General features: G+C 42.0%; 1 protein-coding gene across 4 annotated transcripts in view; it reads left to right on the top strand.

Moving 5' to 3' along the window:
- PAK3 (p21 (RAC1) activated kinase 3) overlaps positions 1 to 19,464 on the top strand; it is an 85,894-nt gene that overhangs the window by 44,910 nt on the left and 21,520 nt on the right. For 2 of the 4 annotated variants that reach the window (XM_054214714.1, XM_054214716.1), the window contains exons 4-10: positions 3,713 to 3,866; positions 5,622 to 5,659; positions 8,276 to 8,407; positions 9,391 to 9,553; positions 14,626 to 14,689; positions 15,838 to 15,909; positions 18,331 to 18,379. In XM_054214714.1, the coding sequence (XP_054070689.1) occupies positions 3,713 to 3,866; positions 5,622 to 5,659; positions 8,276 to 8,407; positions 9,391 to 9,553; positions 14,626 to 14,689; positions 15,838 to 15,909; positions 18,331 to 18,379 (672 nt within the window). The remainder of the gene's footprint in view (positions 1 to 3,712; positions 3,867 to 5,621; positions 5,660 to 8,275; positions 8,408 to 9,390; positions 9,554 to 14,625; positions 14,690 to 15,837; positions 15,910 to 18,330; positions 18,380 to 19,464) is intronic. The other 2 variants (XM_054214715.1, XM_054214717.1) reach the window with 1 other exon arrangement.

The following is a 19,464-nucleotide window of genomic DNA, read 5'->3' as shown; positions in this document are numbered from 1 at the left end:
CTAGTGAAATTGAATTATCCTCAGTAATTAGGAAATACAGCTACATTTAAAATATGTGGACTAGTTAATTAGGCTTTTTAAAATAGGTGTCACTTATAAAATCTTACTTCAAATTTTATTCTGTGCCAAACCTTAGGGCTTGACTAAATGCTCATTTATAAAGCCCAGATGTGGTAATTTTTTATTAGAAATTTAGCATAAATCTTTTAAAATTGTGTTTTCCTGCCATCTATTCTGGTTTTCCTCTTTTTTTTTCCTTTCTGTCTCTCCCTGTAGCCACTTTGTTGTTCTGGTTAATCTTCAGTGCCATTTTCTTTATCGTGGTATCATATTAGGTTTTGTGTTACTTTCTGCTTTTGTTTTCTCCCTTTTGTGTTTGCATCCCTTCTTCCTGTCTATCTTTTCTTTCCTTCCTTCCTTTCTTCCTCGTTTCACTGCTCTCCCCACTGAATGTTCAGCTGTTCTTATTCTATATTTGTTCTTCCTTTCAGCCTTCTGCCTTTATTTCCACCCTGAGCTTCAGACTTTTTCCTTCTGGCTCTGTGCAAACGCGATGGGTCACAGTCGTGTTCTCTCATAGACTGACTGGTGGTGAGGATCCCAGTTAGTTTCATGTCCCTGCCAGCTGGAACAAAAAGGAGGGACGTCGAGGTTAACACACTTTAGTTCTAAGCACAAGCACACTCCAGCAGTACTTCAGAAATCACGGTTTGGATCAGTTTGGGTGTTGTTTTTATCATCCAGTGTGTCAAAACAGTTTAGCATCAGAGATTTTCTTACCAGCACAGGTCCTGGCCTTTTATAGAACAAAGGGATTGTACGTGGCTAGATCTGTCCAGCTTTATTGCTGTAGCACAATTATTTTTTTATAATATCTTTTAACCTTTCGAAACAGTGGACGTTAGGCAGCTGCTGTTTTACAATTACACGATATTTCTACAATAATAGCTGTTCCTAAAGTGTGGAAGCACCGTGCTGCAGTTTGAGAAGGCTCTAATCAATTCAAAACAAACCAAAGGGACAGCTGACTTCCGCTGTGCAGCACAGGGCTTAACCCTGCAGGCCCTAGTAGAGCAAAATGTCAGTCAAAGCAGGGAGATTTTTGCACCATTAAGAACTAGCGATCAGCTCCCAACTAATCCCAGACGCAAGGATTACGTTACACACTACATTAGGCATGTTTGATTTGTCCCAACCTGGATACAACCCGTGTATCAGCTGGGTAGTCCCATGGTAAGTATGTCCTGCTGAAGGGACTGCCACTAGCCATATCATGTGAAAATATTCCCACTGTCTAGTGATCACACTGTCTGTCTCTTTCAAAAGTTTGGAAGTGCCATGGGAATGTCCAATAACTGTGCAAATATAAGGGGGGGTTCTGTTTGGAGTTATTACAGTTGTCATGCCAATAGTGTCTGCTGTACTGGTTATGTGCGATGCATTGGGCCATTTTCTGACACCGAACAGTCACTTTCCAGCTGCATTACCTGATTGCTGTTAGTTGCATCTCAAATCAAAGTTGCATGGGCTCCTGAGTTTCAGCTTTCAGGCTTGAGCACCAAGCTGTGTTGTTGCTCGTGAACGTATGTTATATCTCCATTTCACTGTGCTTGGAGCAACCACATTTGCTAAGAAGTAGGGCTTTTAAAGCTCAAAATAAAATTGGTTGGAAACTGTTGGGTGGGAGCATGCTGCTAGAGCTTTATGTTGATTTATTTTGAAGAAACAGTTGCATTTTCTGAATGGAGGAAGACGTGTGGTTTGCAGGGCTTTGGGGAGTGTGTTTTGTAAGGCATGCATTTTTGAAACAGTTTCCTGATCCCCAATCTAGAATAAAATGTGGTCACCCACCAAACTTTTAAAGTTTCAAAGTTATGACATTAGCAAGTGGGAGAAAGTTGTGGCTATAAATCCAAAGAAGTTGCACATTATTAATCTAATCAAGCATTTCTTTAGATTTGTCCTGATATTCAGTCTGACACGCATAGATTATTTGGGTTATACACAAATACACAACCTCCCAGTGTGAAATCTGAGTTTGACCAGCTGCTTTCTCCATGGCACTTTGTTGACTCAGGCACTGGCCAATTGTGATCTTGGAGCTGGAGGACCATTGGAAAAAAACTTGTGTAGAGCCATTCAAAAATGCTAACCTGGCTTTCAAAATTAGACAAACAGCAAAAGCCCAGATCTTTCTCTATTATTTTTATTTTTTAACTAAAAGAAAAAATTACAGGTATTTTTTCCAGTCACTTACCGTTAATCCTTGGTAATGTATTTTTATGAGGGAGAGAAAAACTGGTTTAAAAAAGAGAGGAGGGGGAATGATGCTTCCAAACTTTGGAACAGTTGTGATTTTTCTGTTTTCCTAAGCCTGCCTTCCTGTAGCCTGTCCACCACCTACTCTATTTGGTATCTACCTCATAACTCCCATTTTAGATGGGACTTCCCCATTTTGGCCCATTGGTTTCCTCCTGCCACCTTCTAAGTTGTCCCACATTCTGTTTTAACTTTCTTTTCTTTCTTTATTTACGTCCATTACAGCCAGATCTCTATGGCTCACAGATGTGCACAGGGAAGCTCCCAGAGGTGCGTCACAGGCCCAAAAGAATCTTGCATCAAAATGCTTCTTTGAGATGTCATAGCACTGCAGCAGCAGGTTGATGTGTTTGCAGTAGATTTGTTGCTTGGCTTATCCCACTTTTTTTCATTAATCCTAAACTTTGGAGGCCCATGTCACACATTATTTTGTGGAGAACTTCTTAGGAAGAAGCTATATTAAAGTGTTTACCTAGATTGGGGTGGCACCAAGGCTAACTTTAAATGTACTTCAGGTGTAGTTTTTCATCAGTAAGCCTTACAATTCACTGGTAGATGTTGGCTGTGCAGTAAATGTGGGAAATTACAGGATTTCAAATTTAGGAAATTATACTGGATATTTAAAGCAATTCTTCACCAATATAATTTCAATGCAGAGCTGGGGCTTTCAGCTATTGGATCAATTTTCAAACGCCACCTTCACTTGTAAGATGTCCAAGAATTCGTGCAAGGCTTTGGCACTCTCAACCTGTTGTCTGAGTCCCTGGTTTCTGTATATTTACAGTAGAAAACCTACAGAGTTATAGGAGCTCAAAAAAGAGACATCCTTAGCAGCTGTGGTACAATTCAGCGTTGCGATTTTGAGAATTTGAATGCAGATTTTTAACCCTGCAGTGTTCCCTGGTGTGCTGAAAATTAATTGTATCAGAGTGGGGTTTACCCTTTAATCAGACAGCAGTGATCATCTCAGCAAAATGTGTTTGCGTTGTTAAGCATTAAAAATCCAGTGTAAAGCTCCTAAAATACTGTGTTGTCCACAAATATAGAATAGTCTTGTTATGTCTGCACTGAATCACCAGGAAAACAAGCTAAGCCTTAACTCATTATTCCATGGAAGAGCAGAGTTGATTTAGAGATGAGTTTCATGCACTTTTTTTCCTATCACAGTCATAACTTTCTTTTCTTTTTAAAGTTGGATCCCGGTTTTAGCGCTATATTTTGATAGAGAAGAAAGTGATTGCATCTAATGTATAAGCTACTAATTTTAATTGTAAAGTGTCAATCAAAATTTCTGAAAGTAATCTTACAGGTAGCATGGGATCTTGGTAAAGATCTGTGAGGCTGCAGCTGTTAAATGTTCTAAATCCACGTTCTTTCCACTTGACACCTACAGGGCATTCCAGAGCAGTGGGCCAGGCTACTACAGACCTCCAACATAACAAAACTGGAGCAGAAGAAGAACCCACAAGCTGTTCTAGATGTTCTGAAATTTTATGATTCCAAAGAAACAGTTAACAACCAGAAATACATGAGCTTTACGTCAGGAGGTAAGTTGACATCTCACCGCAAAAAAGGGAATGGCAGGCCCCAAAATGAGTCGGACCAAAGTTCAATGTTCAAGTGGTCAAGAAGCAATCTTAAAAAATTCTGCTTTGTGGAATACTACTGAAATGAATTCTATTTCTCCCTTTGTCCCCTAAATGTCATTGAAAGGGTGACTTTTCTATGTTGCCTGTTTTTAGAGCTAAATAAGGTACTAGATGGAACAATCTTTACCGTTTTTAGTCAGAAGCATTACGGCCAAAGGTCATGTTTACTTTTGTTTCTTTCCATCCTTGTTCCTTCACAGTGTTTAGATTGGGGTAGGGGATATATTTGTTTAGTTCATCTTATGAGTTACTCTTGCGTCCTCTGAGCAATAGGTTAGGGACTATGAGGATTTTTTGTGATAGATTTGTGGTAGAGGAGAATTTTTGACGATTTTTTTTTGCATTAGCTGTAGGGAAGATGAGGTTGCTAGGCATAAATTCACAACCAAACCTAGAGCGGCTGCTGTTGTGATGGAGGAGGAATGTTGCCACCAAGGATGAGAAGGTGTCAGTGCCCAGAGCAACCTCCGTAGCATGCTCATTCCTGGAAGATACTTGTATTTTAGACGTTACTGTCCAAAAGCCTGCAAATGTGATGGGGGGGTGTGTGTCCTTTTTTCCCTTGGTTATGTACAGTCTGCAAAATTGCAGTGTAGCCTTGCAAAAACGAGAGAGCAAGTCTGTGCTGCAGTTGCCTTTTTATTTTCTTTGGCTCATTCTTTCTGTTTGCCATACATTCCGGCTGGTGACACATCTAGCATGTAAGCAGAAGTTTTTACTAGGTGCAGCGCATCTGGCTTTTGTATCGATGGGTTCTTTTGCTGTTTCTTAATAACTGAGTTAATTTTTGAACAAAAATACCACTAAGATACCACTAGTTTAGTAAAGCTCATGTCAACAGCTTCAGCTAATAAGGGGGTGTCTCTATCCAACAGGGTGTGGACAGCATCTGTTGTTGAACCTGCAGTGGTTTGGTTCCCTACACACGATAGTCTGTGGGAGGGGAGTCTGTAATTTCCTCAATTTGCTGGATCAACCAATACAACTTCCAAAATGCAGACCAGGAGAGCTGCTCAGAAGTCCTTCTAAAAACTGTGCAGTTATCTCCAGAATTTCCTAACATTTCTCCCCTTTTGAGGGAAAGCATCTTTTATTCTAAATTCCATAATTAAAAGATTTGACTGTCTAACTTGACACTTAATGTTTGCTAAAATAGCAGTTACTTTTGTGATGAAATGCAAAATTCAAAACAGTTAGTGTATGCTCCTGAATTTAGGAGTTGTTACTGTGCTATATCAGAATAGAACTGCCATGGCAAAGGGGAATTTTGCAGGAGCTTTTATGAGGAAACGTTTTCCACAAACTAAAGAGAAATGATGCATGCAATTTTATTTTTTTTTAAAAAAAAAGGTGCTTTAGCTCTTGGGCAGAACAGAAGCATTGACTGTAAAGAACAATTTGCGTTTTCTTGACCAGTTTCTATTTATTTTATTTACTGGCAAAACAGGGCAAAAAATAGATACAAGAAACTAGAAAAAGAATAACCTAGAACATTGTCCTGTTATCTTGCTTGCTATGTAAAATAACCGTTGCTACTGGAGGGATGTTGTAAAAGAAAAATGCTATCTATTTGGATTTACTTGTTCTGTGGGATTCCCTACGACGGGCAGTTCTGTAACAGCATCTGGTTCATTTTCCCCTTTCACATTACAGATAAAAGCGCCCACGGATACATAGAAGCCCATCCTTCGGTGAGTGTGAAAGTAACCTTTGACTTCCGTAGCGTTTAAGAATTGTGGAGCAAGTTGTGAGCTTTGCCTTTTGTGATAGAGTGCCAGCCTTGTAGGCTGAAAGTAAGTACATTTTAGTGTCTTTGCTGCAGCAGAAAAGGGATCACTGTCTGTTCTCTAATTTTCTGTTTAAAAACTTTTAAACAGATGAAAGTCGGGTTTTGCAGACAGAAGATTGCTTGCTGTTCTTAGCCGTGGTGGAATATATAATGCGCAACAATGTACAGTACTGCCTAATTAGCCCTTTTTAATTTAGTTTTAACAACTTAGAATCCATTTCTATTAAATTTTATGATTTATCCTTAGTACAGCTGGATATGTAGCTGAATATAAATAAGGTTATAATTGATATGTAACTCACTGGAACCATTGAAAGAAAGTTTTAAATAATCATCCGCTCTAATTAATACTGGATTGCCATAGCAATCCCAGAGATGCAGTCATGACATCCACATTAATATTGACCAGATTTATTAGTGTTAATGTTAGTGCATTAAATAGCAAATGACTGAACGGGGATTTGGCCTTTATTTTCAAGTGTTAAGCAACTTAGTTTTAGGTTTGTGATTACACAGCAGAGAGTGTGTATAATGAAATGGAAGTCATCTTTGAATATTCACGCTTCAGATTTTCAGTTGATACCACTTTCTTTATCTTTAATAAAGTACACTTTTAAAAGGAAGTTTGGCGTTCACCAGAGCATAGTAAGCCTTCCAGTGGGAAGGCTTTCCAGTGGGAATGGACACGTTGGCAGATGCTGTGATATTTTGTTCTAGCAGACATGGACAGTCATGATGTCAGCTTTCAAAAGTCACTGACTCAGAGAATGTTGGCTGAATATTATAGTACAGGGAAAACAACACTCTGACAGGATCGAGCTGTCATTGGAATTACTTTAATTTCATTTCATTCCTTAATGTGAGTCTGGCATTAAATAATATGACATTGTGTATGTTCTAGCTGCACAATTTGGTGCTGTCAAACCAAGCATGGAGCCCAGTGGAAAAAATAGTTATAAGAATTTGACGTAACAAAAATGTGATTATTCCTTTCTTTATTTTTCCCTTCATCGTCTGCTATCCCCATGTTAAGCAAAGTGCTAATGTTGCATAGAAAGCTATACACTGATCTAATGTATGATAAAGAAATGTTCACCTTCCCATTAGGGCACCCCTTGCTTGCCAGAGTTGGCCCTTAAACTGGTGTTCAGAATGTCTGATGTATCATTCCCTACTTTGGCCAGTTTAGTAGCCTGTTTCACCATTTACCTTTGAAAGTTGGGTAATGGAACTGAGTCTCACAGAAAATGCAGTACTCCGTGCGTATCTATATGACAGTGTGTTCAAGTATAGGTGACTTAAGGCAATGATACTGTCATCTATTCAGTAAAACACAGGCATAAAGATTAGGTCTTGCCATTCCCTGCTTGCTATCCCTTACTGGTATTTATACTGGACCAAATTGATGCAAATTGATGCCATTTTAAAGATAACGCAAATGAAATGTGAATATTTAGAATAGTGCCTTTGATTTGCTTCAGTTCTCTAAGTGGCATATTGTCGACAGCGTTAAAGCAGTTGGTAAACACTTAACAAGGCACCGTCTCAGTTTTTTGTTTCACCAGCAAATTTATGACAAGGTGATATAACCCCCTGCCTCTGAGTAGCAGCTGGGCCCCCCAGGGTGGTGGTGTTGGGGGGGTGTTCAGCTCACCTAAATACCTCACTGAGGGCTTCAATTCACATGTAGAGAATTGATCAGCCAGACTTGCCTTGCTTGCCCCGTATCTGGCGTCTCCCTGAAGGTGGACTGCACCCTGGCAGGAGTTTTTTTCTCCGCTGTCTGTGACGGGAGCCCAGGGGAGCGGAGGGGATGCTGCCTGGCAGCCCCGGGCAGGTCGGCAGGAGGCACCTTGCTGCTGAGAGCGCAGCATCTGCTCTAGGTTACTGCTGCTCTGGGTGGAGAACAGGCAAACAGTGCAAAGATCGATGTGTTAGCTTACAATTAGGTAAAGAGGAGGATGGTGCTGAAAAAGGAACTACTAAACAGAGAAATTCAGCACCTTGGAAACGGGCAATAGGATTACCCCATGGGTAAAACAGTAAAGAAACAAATAGCCTTTCTCTCCAAAACCAAATTCCCAGGAAGACAATGAAAGGAGGCTTTGCACTTTGAAGTGTGTTAATTAACCTAGCCAATAGACACCTGTTAGCTTAATTAACTGTTAGCGTTTCTGTAGACACAATGCCAAAGCAATTAACCAGCGACTAGATGTGATTTCTAGTGATATATTCAAGCATTACATTTTGTGAAATTAGGCTTTGACTAAGCATGGGAATGATTTAGTTGTTTTTAGCAAAAATGAAAAACACCAAGACAAATTAAGAAATTAGACTTACGGTAATTTGTAACCTTTAAATTGTACTGTGTCGCGTGTAACTTAGAACTGAGGCCTGTAGGACTACAGGCGTGACTAGATGGGTTTCTGATTTCCAAGCAGACTAAAGTTGTGTGTAGTTATCAAACCTCCCAAGTGCCAAAATGGTGACTGTTACTAATGCTACTGTCTGTCCACAGAGCACAAAAACAGCATCAGAACCCCCGCTAGCTCCCTCTGTTTCTGAGGAAGAGGATGAAGATGATGAAGAAGAGGAAGATGACAATGAACCACCACCTGTTATCGCACCACGGCCTGAACATACAAAATCAGTAAGTCCCAGCTTCGGTTAGCTTGGTATTTGGTGTAATTTAGACCTGGATGTTTCTGATCAGACGGCACTTGCAGATGAAGACTCTGAGGGCTGGAGTCCTACCATGACATAGTGCTTCACCCAAGCCATTGACACCAGGAAAACCTGTACTGAGCTTTCACATTTAGTCATGAGTTTCCTGTGATTCTGATAGGGTCTGTGAATTTATCTTAGTATCAGATAAGAGGTAGCATTGTGTCTTTCAATGCTACTGGTGTGAAAGTGAGCAATTTTGTCCAAAGTATTTGTGGTGTAGGCTCTCTGTCATCAGTGGAGAGAGTGGTCATCAGATGCAGTTCACACCCTTGCAGGATACATAGGAGAAACTGTCCCCTGGAGGTACCTTTCCCTCTCCACAGACTATATAATTAGCTAAATGAACAGCTTAGGCTATGCCCTTAACTTTTACACAACTGAAGTTTGGTGAGAAGAATCCTACGCAGCTATGTATCGTAAAGAGAAGGTAGGTCTTTAAAGGACTGGAACGCAGTGCCTAATGGCCACTCCCTAGAGCTTGAAATACTGACAAGAAGTTAGTTTGACAGTTATGAACAGAAAAGGGAAATGCTCCCTGCTTCTATTCAGACGTGTACCAACTAAAGAGTCATTTTGTTACCCGTGAAAACACAGGAGCATCAAGGAACAAGGCTCTGGGGCCCTGGATCAATCTACTTCTGTATCCTCGCAACACAGTAAACTCATTGTTTCAGTCGTCTTTCAGAAAATGAAAGAAAATTGAAAATTAAACTGGCATGAACTTCTGTAAAACTAGCCTTTCATTTTTTCCCATTCAGTTTGAGAAGTGGACAGCAAAACCAAACATTTAAATTTAAGAGTCCTGTGTGTGGCAGACAGCATCTTCCTAAGGGTTTGCATTTGAAATATGATCTCGGGGCATCTCTGCACACCGCCTTTATGACACAAAATAATTTCTTGTCACAGATCTACACACGCTCTGTAATTGAACCTGCCGCTGCACCAGCACCAGCTAAAGAAGCCACCACTCCCCAACCTGAAAACTCAAACACAAACACTTTGTACAGAAACACAGACCGGCAGCGAAAAAAATCCAAGATGACAGATGAGGAGATCCTAGAGAAACTGAGTATGTATTCAGTATTTCTTGTCTGATAAAACAGTGTACTGTATGCACATCTCAGGATTATATGCACCAAATGTTCATCCTCAGCTTAGTGTCACAGAGTCACTTACAAACTGTTATTGTGCTTAGAGGAAGCCAGAGAGCACTCTGGGTATTCTGAGGGCAGCTGTGGCGGGGTTGGATGCCCCTGGGCTTCCTTCTGCGCTAAAGGCAAAAGCCAAGGTTGTTTCTGGTTGAGCAGAAGGCTGTGAGCTAGTGAATGACCTAGTGAACTCCTGCGTGCTCACGGCCAAATTGAACAGAATAGTTGGGTTCCTAAATTCTCTTTAGACTCCCGACTTCTCACCAGTCATCAGAGCCAAAATACTTTGCAGAATTCTGTTGGGATTTTGTGTGGGTTTTTGGGGTTTTTTTCTTGGGTTGTTTTTTTTTTTTTTTTACCAGTAGACAACTGGAGCATTAAGCTGGTTCCTTCAGGCTCAAGGAGCTGTCCTGCCCCACATATTCTGTTGGTGTCCTTTTTATGATTGTTGCTACTACTACTACTTCTACTAATATATCAGAGTTCGTTTTTATAAGAATTCTACATTTTTACCAGAGAGAGCTCCTTTAAAAGAACATCATTTGACACTGTGGATAGAGAGGAAGAGGTGTTTTCAATGTGTCCCAAAAGGAAAAAAAATACTTTTATAATAATCCTTATTTTATTTCCTAGCTTTATGCTTATAAAGATGTATCAGAGAGACACATCAATGTGGCATGATCAGGTAAAACTGCACTGCAAGCATTTCTCCGGAGCCAGCCTCCAGCACACCCCCTGTGTATTCCTCAGATACATGGCACTTTGTCACAGCTAATTCCCAGCCAGTTAATACTATTAGAATCCTAACCATTGGCCCCAAACCCCTGCACAGATCATACTCTAGGAAAACACATCAAGGCCTTCGTGATTCTGCAGTACAACCAATTTAATCTGCTTTTTGCACGTAATAGCTGCCAGCGCTGTGTTCTCAGATAATAAATTGTTGGGTTCATAACATAGCCCAGTTTACCCTGTGTCTACTGTTAACTGTTAGGACAAAAAGCGGATTGATCTACACCTCCTTGTGTTTGATTTCAAAGCCAATAACCTCTGTCTTTAATGGGAGCAAGTGCGTGTAAAGGGGTGCAGTCTGGGAGTGGCTTCACCACAGTGGTTGTCGCTGCTCGTTCTTGTGCTCTACCAACCTTTTTGTCATACCTGCCCTGCCACTGATGGCTGGTGTGACTGCAGAGGCTGAAACCTTCCTTAGCTGCGAGATTTCAGCTCCTTGTGTAGAGTTTTTTGCACCCTTAGCAGGTTGACAAGGCTAAAAAGAACTGTCTCTGTGCCATTAGGGAGTATCCAGGGATAAGTTCAGTAGCTTTAGCGGAGGACACAATGAAATACATTCCAGAGCAGATAGTTACATGCAGGTATGTCAGCTTATAAAGGGGAGGAATTATAGCCTCTTCAACTGAGGATAACTGTTTGAGGCAGGCGTCCACCATGAGATCTGCAGGTACCCTGCATACATGAATGTAAGTATGCGTATCATTTATTCAAGCTTCTGTGTATGCCAGGTTAGGACTGAGCCCTTGAGTTATTGTGGATTATATCTTTGAACTGTTACATGCTTTCATGCTTTTTCTTTCTTAAGAATTTGATACCAAGTTAGCAAGGTCTGAAGGTCTGCCTTGGGCAAATTGCGATGTGGACAATGAAAATCATTTTGTGCTTTCACAGAATCACAGAACCATAGGGTTGGAAGGGACCTCTGGAGATCATCTAGTCCAACCCCCTGCCAGAGCAGGGTCACCTAGAGCAGGTTGCACAGGAACGCGTCCAGGCGGGTTTTGAATGTCTCCAGAGTTGGAGACTCCACCACCTCTCTGGGCAGCCTGTTCCAGTGCTCTGCCACCCTCACAGGAAAGAAGTTCCTCCTCATGCTTAGGTGGAACTTCCTATGCTCAAGCGTGTGCCCATTACCTCTTGTCCTGTCCCTGGGCACCACTGAAAAGAGCCTGGCCCCATCCTCCTGACACCCACCCTTTAAGTATTTAGAAGCATTGACAAGATCCCTCCTCAGCCGTCTTTTTTCCAGACTGAGGAGACCCAAATCCTTCAGCCTCTCTTCATAGGAGAGGTGTTTCAATCCCCTAACCCTTTCCTGAAGCTATCTCAAAACAGGGGTGATGCCTTTTTGTTATAGTCCTGGGCTATTTAAGCATGTGTGGTGGTGGTTTTTTTCTGTTTTGTTTTGTTTTAACTCGTATGACTTCTTCACCGTGCCTACTTCCCCCACAACTGATTTTATGCTACTTTTAGGAGGGTGTGCCCTGCCCTCTTCTATCTTAAATTTCTTTCATAATTTTTTTCTGCTTGAAATAATTTGGGTTTTTTTAGAGCCACTTTCATTACAAATTTTACTAGGGAGTAAAGCCTGTAATATTGAGATAAGATCAAACAAAATTCTGTCTGTAATGAAATCATGAATATGTTCTACTTTAATTAAAAAACAGAAGTGGCCCAATTCTGCTTTCTTATCCACTTAATTTAGGACCAAAGAAAGTACTTAAAGACACCAAAATAGCCAATATATTTATATTTTATCCAGAGTAGGGAGTGCATCTCTGAACTGGAGCCATCTACCAGTCACTTTGTTGATTTTAGCGCTGTCATATTTGATGTGCATTGGCTTAAGCACAGGAAACAGGCCACAAACAACTAACATGTGAAAGCAGCTACTCAAGGTTTGAGGAAAAACTCCAGAAATCTGAACTGCAAATTGAGTGGCAAATTTGGAAAATTCTTTTTCAAAATATTTGTTCTGCAGTCTACTTCTTTATTCTGTTCCAGCATGAACTTCCATGAACTTCTGATATCTGTTCTGATAGATACACAGTTCTAGCTGAAAATAGCACCTGGCCAGACACGGACAACACGGTGTTCTTCCTGTTGTCCAGCCCAGCACGGGATGAGGGCTGTGTTTGGGTTTGTACTGCAGTCTCGTGGGGATCCCTGTCTGGGGGATGGTTAAGCTCAGCAGTGTGAGCAGGAGGGTATGCTTTCTCATCTCACATCCCGTCTTCCCGTCGGTTAAAAGGGGCTCCCGGAGTCCTCTGGTCATATTCTTCTTGATTGAAGGGTTATTTTGTAGTACAGAGCCACTGTAAAGAAGCAGAATGAAAGCTTTGTCTTAACATTATACATTTCAGTGAGATGAAACTACAAAAAGTTAACCAGGTCCTGAAAGTGTTATGTCCTTGGCTTGGACTCCAGACAATCCAGTTACTGTGACTCTTGCAGGCTGGCACAGCAGGACAGGGCCACTTCAGGTGACTTGAGCCTGTGTCGGCAGCCTCAGCCAGCGGGCAGGCGCTCACATGGCCATGGGCACTGGCTGCCGTTCCTGGAGCACCGGGTGAGGAGCCAGTACCATGGGGCAAAGGAAGCCTCTTCTCCTGCAGCTCCCGTTAGCGATCATGCCAAGGCCAGCAAAATTGTTTCAGCGGGGAGTGGAGCAGATGATGTTGATGCCCCATCTTCTTGCCATGCTGGCAGGCAGGATTCCTGGCTAGGCATCCAGTCAGATGCTGTTCGGATGCTAAAACCCTCTGCTCCAGGGAGGAGCAGGGGAGAGGGGTGTTTGTTCCTCCTTCCAGTGAATCGCCTAGTTTTGTTTTGGATGCTCAGGTGAACAAATAAATACGTGTTTGTATTTGTGGTTCAGGAATATTGCCAGATCAGCCAAATATGCTGCGAAACACTGGAAGTCTTTGTTCCTGAACTAATCTTCTGAAAGTATTTCAGTCGTGTACGTTCCAAGTTAAATCTTTAGAAGTAATTTGCATAGAGCCATCACCTTAGCTTTCTTTCCTTTACCTAGGAAACTACTGGACTAGAAAAAAAAATATTATTTTTGTTTAATTATTCCTTCATATTTGAGTTTATCAGATTTTGGTGCTTTTGTCTGACACAAACACAGCATCCTAATTACTGCTTTTTTCTTTCCTGTTCAGACTGCCTACACCTCCAAGTGGGCAAGAAGCTGTCATGCAGTGCATGCTTTAGTTTGAGCTTTCAGTGGCACAAGAGCTGCACAGTGGCTGATGGAGCCAGACTGTCCCAGCCCTGTGCCGGCCGGGCCAGCCCTGCCTTCCCGCGGCTGCAGCGCAGAGCTGCCGGGAGGCGGCAGCATCCCATCTGGCCTCAGCCAGGCTTCTGAACCGCATCGCCTGCACTCATGAAATTATCAGCATCTCATTTGCGCAGCTCTGTGTAATACTAGCGCCTGAGGAATATTGCTGGTCTTGTTATCCATCACGGCGGTGCCTATTTGTGAAGATCAGCATGTGTGTAGTGTTGAGGCTGCAAGTCAAATGCTAGTTACCGAGCCAAGGTTGAAGACAAGCAGTGGGGTTCTTAAAATGGCACAAGCCAGGTCTTCTTCAGAACTTAGTCTGGCAATAAATTATGAGGATCATAGTTCTTAAAGCCCCATAATTATTGATTATAACATGAGATGCTATTCTTTGAAAACGTAAAGGCATTCTTTTGGCAAACTGCTGAAAGGTTGAGAAGATCCTCTCCTGGAAACACTTAGCAATATTCTTCCTGTTCTGAAAATGGCACCTGTTCATAAAAATTGATTCCAGAACCCAAGCTGCATTTAATCTTTGGAAGTATTAAGCCTGCTGTTGAATCACACAGAGTATTTATTCCTAAGAAAATAAAGGCTCTGTTGTTCCAGCTCTCATTAATGTTTATAGACAGCAAACACTTGCATTGATGGTGCTTCTTTTCTGATATCTGTCTCCTGTGAATGTTTCTCCATGGTCTTAGTTTCCTGTCAAGGTAACTCTCCAAAGGGCTGTAGAAAATGAGTCTTCATGGAGGCCATCTGTGCTGTGGAGCTCCCTGTATTATTGCTGCTGCTGTTATTACCCAACTGACTACAAACGGCTCAAGCCCAGACAGTGGGGCTGCATTTTTGATCTTCTGGAAGGTGCTATCTCCATTATTAACAGAGCATCTTTAATTTTGTTTCTTTCAGGGAGCATTGTGAGTGTGGGAGATCCTAAGAAGAAATACACTCGATTTGAAAAAATTGGCCAAGGGTAAGTCCAATCACAGTTACTTATACAAAAACATGGGCCAGGTATTTTTGCTGCTGTAATATCAAGCGTGAAGTTGGGCAAGCTCCAAACATGTTCAGACACTGGGTTTAGATTCTCCTGTCTGTCAGTACTGGTCAGAATTTATAACTCTGGTCAGAAGGCATCGTCAAAGACAACTTGATGCTGGCAATGTCTTGTCTTCAGCAAGGAGCAGGACCTGGAAGATCTACTGTCCCTCAAGTGTGGGGCAACTGTTTGCTTTTTTTCTTAGGAAAAATCATTTTTGTGTGTCTCAAAATAATACGGCCACACTGAAGAAAGGAGAAGACACTTCAGTGCCTAAAAGAGGAACTTACCACCTGATAGTTGTCAGATAAATAATGATTCTCAATAGCACTTCTTCCAAATATTTTGCTAAAAAAATATTCAGTGATCAGGATTATAACCACATAGTTTAGAAACTGAAACCAGAGATTAAATAATAAGCTCTATTTTCTAGCAGAGGTAGTAAAAACCAAAAATTCAGTAATAAACACAGTGTCAATGCACAAAATACGTGATGAGAGAATCAAGGATCGTGCAGGCTTTAGGATTTTACTGAAAGTAATCAACCAAGCTATTCCCTTTTGAAACTCAAGTTTGCTTACTGTAAATAGGATTGATTTGAAGTTTTTTCTATGTGACGAGGCAAGAGCAAAAGCAATTACATCAAAATTAGGCATCTGACTTGGATTTTAGATATAGACAGACTCCCCCTCAGTCACAGTTTCCTTGGCTGCGTTGCAATTCCAGGAGGGCTAGCACCATTTGTGTAACACCAGGGTCACGCTGCTGTCAGTGCATGGAAGAAGCTGTTTGCTGACATCAGGAGATATTTTTCTGCCTTAACTCCTTATGAGGTTTGAACTCAGGGTAGCTCCATTCATTGTATAAAACCCGTTTCTCAGATTCCAGCTTGCTTTCTCCCCGAAGCTTTGGTTCTTGTTGTCACTTGTAAAATGTCAGCGGACACTTAGAGCTGTGCCAGTCTCTCAAAAGATAAGCGTCAACTGAAGAAGTGAGAGTCAGAATAAACATGTGTGTGAAGCAGATTATTGCCGTCACCGTGAGAATATGACCATCACCCTCACAGTCTTTTATTTTGACAGTCCTAGGAGTGAGCTTGTACAAAGGTGCCTCAACTGGTGGAAAGACAAGTGGCTAACATGTGGCCTAAAAGGGTATCTAAATTGATTTCCTCCAGCTTTTAGTACAGCCTGAAGATTGCATGCCCTTCTTACAGAGGAGTGAGTGTGCTGCTGTAACCAGCTCGTGACTGTAATGCCACAGGTCAATTTACAGTGATGGGGAAAGATCCTAAAGAAAAAAATCATCACAAAGGTAATCAAACAGGATGATCAGGAGGAACCGGACTGCTGCATGGCTGGGGTTAGCGTGTCTGTCTGCAGCAGGGCTGGGCTGAGACGCACTGCCTCAGACGGTGCTGATGTGCTGAGTTGATGCAGGTGCCAGTTCCTGAGCTGCCCGCCTTTGTGATGAGTTGGGTACAGTTATGCCAAAGGCACAAGTGGTGCCTTTGGAAATTAGCAGTTTTGTAGTAGCTGCTAATGAGAGCACTGCAAGGCAGTGACAGACGTGGTCGCTCAGAGAACTGCAGGTAGAGACCAAATCCTTATGTAAGGAAAAGCAGCTTGACCAGTGCGTAGCATTTCATGGCTTCGTACAGTTGGTAAGTTAATAAACAGCATGATGGTTTTACAGCCCCTGTGCAGTGAACGGTAGTCAGCAGGCCTGTGCTGAAGAACAGGTCAGCTCCAGGGCTGAGTCTCTGGTTTGTCGTATCTCTCCAGTTGAAGACTTAAAATGCTGCTGCCTCTGGAGAAGACTTGGTTAGCTAGTGCTTGATCAAGAGGCCGTGTTTGCTCAAGCAGTGTTAGCTCTTGCTAGAAGGGCAAATTAGGATGGAGCCATGAGCAGCCTGGGCTCACGTTGTTTTTTTTTAACTTGCACTGCACTGCATCACAGTGACACAGATCTAATTGTGGGCCCTGGTACTTGCCTAACTGCGTTAAAACTAAGATACTGCAGAAGCGTTTAAAAGTTAGATACAGATCAGAAATTACAGTTGCTTAGAAGTAAAAGTTCGTGATGCAGAATCGCAGAGCCCTTGCAATTAATTCACAGCTTTACTTAAATTACTCACCTTTATCTAAACTCCTCACAGATGGCCTGGAGCATACCAAAAGCATCCTAATTTAAATAAGCTGGTTTTAAATAAACCCTGGCAGGACTTTGCTCAGGAGGTACAGCACAGTGTTAGCAAGTCTGAATAAATGGTGTTGGCTTTTTATGAAAACAAATTGGATTAATCTCAACAATTAGTCATAGGAAAATGCATTTGCATTTATATTAAAAGAATACATAGCATGCCCAATGAGAACATTGTTCTCAACACAGACATACAGTCTCTGGTGCCTGTTGAATTAAAATGCTTCAGAAATATTTCAGCCTGCAGGTAAACAAACAAGCCAGGGGATCATGTAAAAATGAACAAACTGATTTTGGTGTTTTCAGTCAGTGGGATGCTTGCTGGATGCATGTTCCCGCTTCTCCAAATTCCTGCCCTGGCTCTCCCTGGCCTCATTGCCCATGCAGACAGGGTCTTCTTAAATGCTGGCAGTGTGAACCCATGGTTTAGCTCAGAAGGAAACCCCATTAGGGTTTACAACCCCACAGTTGCTTTTAAACCCAAAGGGATTTCCTCTGATCGTGGCCTTTCCGGCCCTTCACATCATTGCAGGGGAAGAACCTCTTTTAACGAGAGGCAGATGGCAAACAAAATGCCACACTGTCTAGTCTCCAGGTGAGCATGCCATTTATTTCTGGTGACTCTGCAGCACAACCTGTGTCTGCCACAGAAGCAAAACACAGACACCATGAAGAGTCCTTCTCGTGTATGGTGCATCTAACACAAGCAGCTGCTGACAGCTCTTGAGACACAAAGAAGCTGTAGCATCCTCTGTTTTGAATAGTTCTCCATTTATGTGTGAAACAATATATGCCTTAACCTGCTCTAGCTGTGACCTTGCAGGATGGCTGGAGAGTAGTTTCCTTGCATGTGTCTAGATCCTTTTCTCAAGTGGCTGTCACGTGTATTCAGGGCTCTCAGAATGAGTGCATGGTGTTGCCTGAATTTTGCAGATAGATCCAAGTAAGAGGTCTGAGAAGGCACAACTAGACTGTATGTTACATTCCCTGGAAAAAAACCACATACATATGATCCATAAAAAAGGGAGAGGAATAAAAACCCCGCAAAACTGTAGAAAATGTAAAAAGAATTAAATATATTATTTTCCAGTTTTTGTAGACACTCCCTCCCGTTAAGTTTTGAACTAAATTAATTTAGTATGTACGTTTGAGATTTGCACCAGCCCATTTTCTTCATGTTGGACATAAGTTTTATCTCTGATAGCCTGCATGGCAGGGGGCTGGTGGGCTGCTGCGTTCTGTGCTGCTGGCTGAAGGAGTGGATGAACAAAGGTGTTTCATAAACACTACAGCCAGCAGAGATCTATCTGGGCTTGCTTTCACTCATAGGGACTAAACCCCTTCTCATTTCTTCGCTGCTGTTTTGTTTCTAGGGCATCAGGAACTGTGTATACAGCAATCGACATCGCCACAGGACAGGAGGTAAGTGTCAGCAGTCCCAGCAGATTTTGCAGGGATTCAGTGCGTTCCCCTCTGGTGCGAACGGTGGATGGGACTTTTGGGTCACCAGTAGAACTTTACTGCAAAGGCTGTTCCTCTGAAGCACAGGCTAGCATCAGCCTGCAAAATACATCTCCTGCTGAGGCTGTTCCTCCTAAGCATGGACTAGTGTCAGCTGGCAAAATACATCATCTGCTGTCTGCAGCTCTTCGGTGAAAGCTCTTTAAGGGCAATGTGGTTCTGTGCCTCAGTAACTGAACACTTACTGTGGCTGTCCGCTTTCCAGCAGCCATTACACTGAGGTGTTGATTAATGCCTGAAAAGGTGCCTGTGAATTCCTGAGGGGTGTTCCTGATCCCCCTGGAGTCAGTAAAAGCCTTGGTGCTCTCTCTGCTTGGGCTCGTGCTTCGCCCGTAGCTTTTAAGGCCAATTGTAAGAGAATTGGTTTTTTACTTTGTCTTCAGAACAGGTTGGTGCTCTCCACCGTAGTGTTGGTCCCGGCCTGGTACCATGTTACATCATCCCTGAATGGGTATTTTAATGGAGAGGAATCTGTAAAGAATTCCCAGTAAGCTTTTGGGCCTGATAAAAAGGATGTAATTTTTATTGCCAGTGTAAATGTATTGCTTTAGAAATTGTTATATCTCTGTTCCCCTGTGTGCATGAAGTTATTCTATTACTGAGAATGTTGGTCTATATATACAGTTTAACACTGTACATTTACAGAATGAAATCTGCCTGTGGACCTGGCCATAGATCAGTTAGCAATACAAATTGTAAAATCTAAAGATCTGTCATAATGAGAGGCCTCGGGAGAACCCTAGGGGTGATCACAGATTCCCCTATTGCTGTGAGGAATAAATAGCTTCATTATTTTGCATAATTTTGGACAGACTTTGTCCTTATTAACTACCAGAAAGAATGCAAGGAGGGAAGCAGCATCTTTCAGAGAAGGACACACTAGCTCTGTCTTAATTACTAAATATATTAATGCATCAACCAGCTGATGGAGGCTGCCATCATTCGGTCCCAATTTATCTTAATCACAGGTTCAGACAGTAATACTA

Source organism: Rissa tridactyla, chromosome 9, assembly GCF_028500815.1.
Source record: "Rissa tridactyla isolate bRisTri1 chromosome 9, bRisTri1.patW.cur.20221130, whole genome shotgun sequence".
Taxonomy (NCBI): domain Eukaryota; kingdom Metazoa; phylum Chordata; class Aves; order Charadriiformes; family Laridae; genus Rissa; species Rissa tridactyla.
This window is presented reverse-complemented; position numbering and strand designations above follow the sequence as displayed.